At 37.9% G+C, this 5,846-nt stretch overlaps 1 protein-coding gene across 1 annotated transcript in view; it reads right to left on the reverse strand.

Moving 5' to 3' along the window:
- nedd4l (NEDD4 like E3 ubiquitin protein ligase) overlaps nt 1–5,846 on the reverse strand; it is a gene marked incomplete at its 5' end in the record, with an annotated part of 52,598 nt that overhangs the window by 40,940 nt on the left and 5,812 nt on the right. The window contains 1 exon segment of the mRNA XM_014009315.1: nt 4,428–4,501. Within this exon segment, the coding sequence (XP_013864769.1) occupies nt 4,428–4,501 (74 nt within the window).

Genomic DNA, 5,846 nt, shown 5'->3' on the forward strand with positions numbered 1-5,846 from the left:
CTAGTTTCTCCATACAGGAGGCGTCTTGAAGCTGTCATTGACAACAAAGGCTTTTGTACAAAGTATTAGATAAATGGATCACTTGGGTTGTTACCGACATCTGGTGAAAATGTCATGTCATTAGCACCTCTAGTAATATATTTACTGAGAAAAATGTTGACGTGTTCAATAATTATTTTACCTGCTGTATTTATTTTGAGTCATGTGACTGACTTATTTGTCTTATAGTTAATGTACATTAGGTGTATTAACGCTGAGGATATCCACCAGGATGTTGGGGATAAAGGTTCAGTGTAAAAACTTGTGCAAAATGAAGGATTGTCTAGGAATGTTTTTGTTTGTGTCAATCTTTCTTTATAAATTTAAACAAATAAATAGATTAGCAACATATTATTCAGACCTATTTCTTAGACTTACTCTAATAAAGTAAAAAGTCTAGTAAGGATTTGTTCCTTTCTTTTCCTGTTTTTGCTGCAAGTGAATCAGCACCCTATGTTAAGAGAGTAACTCACCACAGCTTTCTTGAGAAAAAGCTTATGCAACTCCAGCAAAATAGACAAACCACCTCAGTCATGCCTGACAGCATTTGTTTTCGCCAACATGTTAACCTTGTGGTAACAGTTTGTGGTCCGCAAATAGTTGACTATTTCACCTACAAGAACATGAAACTGGTAGTAGCTGTGATGGCCAGATATTAAAAAAAAAGTTCAAAGTTTATTAAAGCTTCTAAACCAGATAAATAAATGAGAAAAAGGATCAGAACAGACTGCTCGCTGCATGAATTTGTTCTCTGTCACAGAAATCAGATTGGCAGTAAAGTGAGACTGCTGTAAAAAGTAAAAAAATAAAAGAAACACCAGTGACCAGTGCGCTTCACCTAAATCCTCCTTCACCATCTCCAAATTGCTGCATGTGCCTGCTAGGCTGTTTTTAATTTTAACCACTGCAGTGCAAAAGTAGATTTGATCATGTTTCAAACCATCCGGAAATCAGTTTTAATTTGATTTGCCAAACAGATTTCCTGACATTAAAACTGGATCTGAAGAGAAATCTAATTCCAATCCAAATATATACCCTTATTTAGATTCAGCCTGTCAACTAGAATACTGCCTTACATTTCATATGAACGAGGAAGTTTCAGAGGAAGCTAAAGAAAGAGAGCAAAAAGAATCCAAAGAATAAGCTGAAAACATATCCCTTATGTAAACCTGCTGCTTCTTAATTGTTAATTAATGTCTTCAGCAACCCCATAGCCTCTAATTGCATGTTTGTGTGGTTCTGTGATGTGCTGTGACTAAATAACAATGAGCCCGCTGTATCGCAGCTTTTCAAAGACTTCTTTTCTCCTTCCTCCTTTTAATAAAACCCTTGGAGGGAGACAGACGGGCAACTTCAGGTCAAGAAAATTAATAAAAGACCTAACATTCCATGAAGGAATGTACACTGCCCACCGCCTTTCATGACAGATTTTTAGACTAAAATATCTTGTGCTAAAAAAATGACAGTTCTAATCATTTTGGTCAAACCTAGAAATTAATGTTATGCACAATTGCTGAGATGTCACACTCAGAGTATGTATTGTCAATGACTCAACAACTACAACATATATAATTCATTGATTTATAGCCATTTTTGCACTAAGGCCCAACAAGGGTGGCCTGTAACCTTGTCTGATCAGAGGTTGGGAAAATATTAGGGATGGGAATCTTTTTCTATTTCACGATTTGATTCAAAATCAAATTTTCATTCAGAACTGACAATGTAAGCCGGCGGCATTTGTCGTGTTCCCAAAGTGCTTGATGTTCATTTTGCAAACCTTGCACACAGTGAAGCTCGTGTCAAACTCGGCTCATTCAGTAAAAAAACAAATCTTTGCCTTCAACGAAGATGTTTGAATCTCTCTTTCCTCCATTTTTATCATTTCCTTTCTGCGCATGAATACATTCACTTTCTTTTTTTATTATTTTGATAAAAAGAGGTTGATCATGCCTTTCGGAGAGGTGGGGAGTAGCAAGGAATTTGGGGGTGGGGGGGCAGCTTGTATTGGAAGTAAGAAATTGGGGGGCTTTGAGGAAAATAGGATTGGTACCACACTGATCTGGGGTGAGTTAACAACCATCTCGAGTCAAGTTGACTCCAAAAGTCACAAGCACACAGACACAAACAGAAACTATCATCCATCTTCACTTTTCTGCTGTGGTAGATCAAGATAGCAGAGGTTACTGCCGGATTTAAACTTTAACTCAGTTAACATTTAATTCAACTGCATGAAAGCTTAACAAGGTTCTACCAACAATACTCACCCCAACCAAATGGTAAATGGCTTGAACTTATATAGTGCTTTATCAAGTCCATGTGGACCCCAAAGCACTTTACACCTCAATCATTCACACACACATTCACACAGTGTAAGCTACACTGTAGCCACAGCTGCCCTGAGCACAATGACAGAGGCGGGGCTGCCATGCACCAGTGCCACAGGACCCTCTGACCACCATCAGGCAAGCGGGTTAAGCATCTTACCCAATGACACAACGACAGAGACAGCTGGATCAGGGGACTGAACTGGCACGACTCCCCTATCCACTCTACCACAGTCACCCAAAACAAAAACATCAACATAGTCAGGAAAAGAAAACACGAAGGAACATAGCTGAAACAAAAAATGAAGAGAAAGCCATTTGGAGTAAAGGGAAGAACAAGCTGGCACTGTTTGAGCCTCTCAAAATGTGACAGACTGCCAAGTCAGCAGTCTGTAACTAGCCACACATCAAAACCTCAGTGTTTCTTTGTTACAGTTCAGCGTTTTACCACAGTCAGACTGAGACGTCCAGCCAGCAGTGTACCAGGATGCTCGCTCATTCTGGTGTGAGCGCAGCTCCCACAGTGTTAAACATGCCAAGATGATATCAGACATTACTATAATCAAGAGTATAAAAGCTGACGAGGCTTGCGCTTGTCATATTGTTGTAATTTTTTGTTTGCTGTCCCGAAATGTGCAGCTGTTGTCTCATTGACCAATCCTGTTCTTCGACCTCTTCATCTAGAGGTTCTTATTCAGCATGTTACTAAAACACAACAATAGCCTACATTCAGTCAGCCTCCTTTCCAGTATGCCATCACCTGGGCTTGTGTTAGCATCACACTTTCATGTACAGACCTATTCAGGCATTCCGAGCACTGGAACGTAGCCCTCCACGAGTCTGCTGTATTGGATGTGTGATGTCGAGAGGAGGAAAAAAAAGCAACATCACTGCAGACACCGATCCTTTAATAACGCTTGAATCTTAAGAGCTTAAAACTTATTTCTTTTCCTTCCACAGCTGAAATATTAATCGGGTTACCTTGTCAAATCATAAAAAATGAAGGAACAACTATCTAATTAATCCTTCATTTATTTCCTAAGCAAGTACGCCTAAAATTCAGAGTTTTAACATTCTGGAATTGTAGTATTTGTAGTATTTGAATTGTAGTTGGGTTTCATTCGTTTGGAAAAATAATAAAGTACACTAAAATAAAAGTATTTAATAGTATTTATCAATATGAGGTCATATTTACAGGCCACTTAAAGCAAACTGTGGAATATAAATGCAATTTTCCAGCATTTAAAAGTATTTTTAAGACTGCTACATTTTGCACATAAAGGAAATAGCTGATAGCATGTGGTAGCAGCAGTAAAGTCTCATCACTTGCTGTAATATCAATTTTTAACAAGTTTCGTCACTCAAAGTACAAAGCTGTAGGTTATTACATTTTTATGGGTTGGCATAAAGTTGCTTAATTATTCAAAAATACAAAAAGAAACATTATAAAACAGGGAATTTGGAGAACAATTCACAGGAGAATGTTTTCTGGCAGCTCAAAGTTTTTTTTTTTAAACGCTGCATAACATCTGTGTGTTTACACGGGTAACAAAGAATGTGGTGCGTTTAATTATTAGTCAAAGTCTTCTATCTGGATCATTTGCGACTGAGGTGGATTATGCATACAATAGAAGAGGTTGGTGATCATTGATTAACACTTGGGAGTTCAAGGTCTTTGCAGCTATAAAGAGTGTAGTGAAAGTTCACAACATTGTACTGTCCAGGGCAAAAAAGACAGACAAAAGGAGACCCTTAGAGTCAAAGAGCAGGATGCTAAAGATAATGACTAATGCTTTACCATTTGGCTTTATCTTGGCTTTCCTTACATAAATGTCCCTGGCAAATTATTAAAGTAAAGACAGCAATAAATTTCTTATCTTAAGAATGCAAATAACCAGCAAAAGTGATGATTCTGTCTGATTTAACAAAAGAAGAGCAGAAGCGTTCACAGCAGGTGCAAGGCCCAGTACTTGAGAACCGTTGTGCTAATATGATTAGGTAACATCTCTGAAAGTATTTTCTTATAGCACATCTTCAAAAAATAAAGAATCCTATGGCACTTACCTGGCACCAATGATGTCTTTTTTTGCCAGATCAATTCCTGCGATGACTTTAACCCGCAGCACACGTGTGTCATGCTGCAAAAGAAAAAGATGGTGGAAAACTACTTAGTCAAAAGGAGCCATGGAAAATATGTTTTATGACCTTGTTAGCAACAAACATTAAATACTTTAAGCTGCAAATATCTGACTTTTCACGAGAAAATCCACAAAGCTATCTTTATCCTTGAGGAAGTTAGCTTGTGTTAGAAATGTTACATAATTCTTCAATTCTTCTTATTAAACAGAAATTACAGCTTTATCAGTGTGAATATGCATTTCTTTCCTGACACTAGTTAATAAACCTGCAATGTTTACAGCCACTTCTACACTTATCTCTAATTACCTGCTCAGCAAATAAAATCACTGACAAGCTGCCTCTCTGTAGCAGTGAGTGTAACCTCTGACATTTCCATTAGGCCTAAAAACAAAGGTATAATTTAAGGTACAGCTGCAGAGCCAAAGCAGGAAGCCTGTATCTCTTATTGAGATGTGAAATAATGCAGGAAGTGTTGCACTATTCAATATTTATTTCTTTGTCACAGGAAGCCAAACTGACCCCAATTCTATACATTTTTAGAAGAATCTATAAAACCTTTTCATCTAGTACTGTTTGGATGCCAGTAAAATTCCAGAAAAACCACTCGTCCATTTGCAGGAGCGTGCTGAACATTAGAACCTGTTATTGTGGTTTCCAGTTTGTGTTACTTTCAATAAAGCTAAAAGCTTACATTTAATGGAGCAACTTGTGCAGCCCTGATTTAATGAGTTGGATATATGAACTATAATTAGGGCTTTCAATCAATTACTTGAAGCACTAATGCTTACAATCCACCTCCAAAATGTTCCTAATCTAATTAGACAATGTCAATAGAGAGTATTAAAATGTAATTTTTTGGATTAAATGTTTCTTTATATGTTTGGGGGTATGTTATGATTAAGGTCACTGCTATGTGTGTGCAATACTTTATTTGTAAAACTACAAATTTTATAGGTTTATATAAACCCATTCATTATGTGTTTATGTCTGTGTGTGTGTGGACGGGTTTTTCCTACAATGTGGGGGAAACTTTCCCAAAAAAGCAGCCTCGTGGGGACCAAAGTGCATCATGGGGACCAGTGCCCGGTCCCCACCACTCCGAACGCAAATGACGGGTGTGGGGTTAGATTTAGAATCGAGGTTTACGTTAGTTTTAGGGTCAGGTGACCTGTGAGGTTCATTTTAGGGTAAACAGTCAGGGTTAGGATACAAAGTCTAAAAGAAATGAATGGAAGTTAGTGGAAGGTCCCCACGGTGTGTGTGTGTGTGTGTGTGTGTGTGTGTGTGTGTGTGTGTGTGTAAGTTTCAGTGAGGTTAATTTTAGAGTATATGGTCAGGGTTAGG

The sequence above is a fragment of the Austrofundulus limnaeus genome, unplaced genomic scaffold (genome assembly GCF_001266775.1).
Source record: "Austrofundulus limnaeus strain Quisiro unplaced genomic scaffold, Austrofundulus_limnaeus-1.0 Scaffold57, whole genome shotgun sequence".
Taxonomy (NCBI): domain Eukaryota; kingdom Metazoa; phylum Chordata; class Actinopteri; order Cyprinodontiformes; family Rivulidae; genus Austrofundulus; species Austrofundulus limnaeus.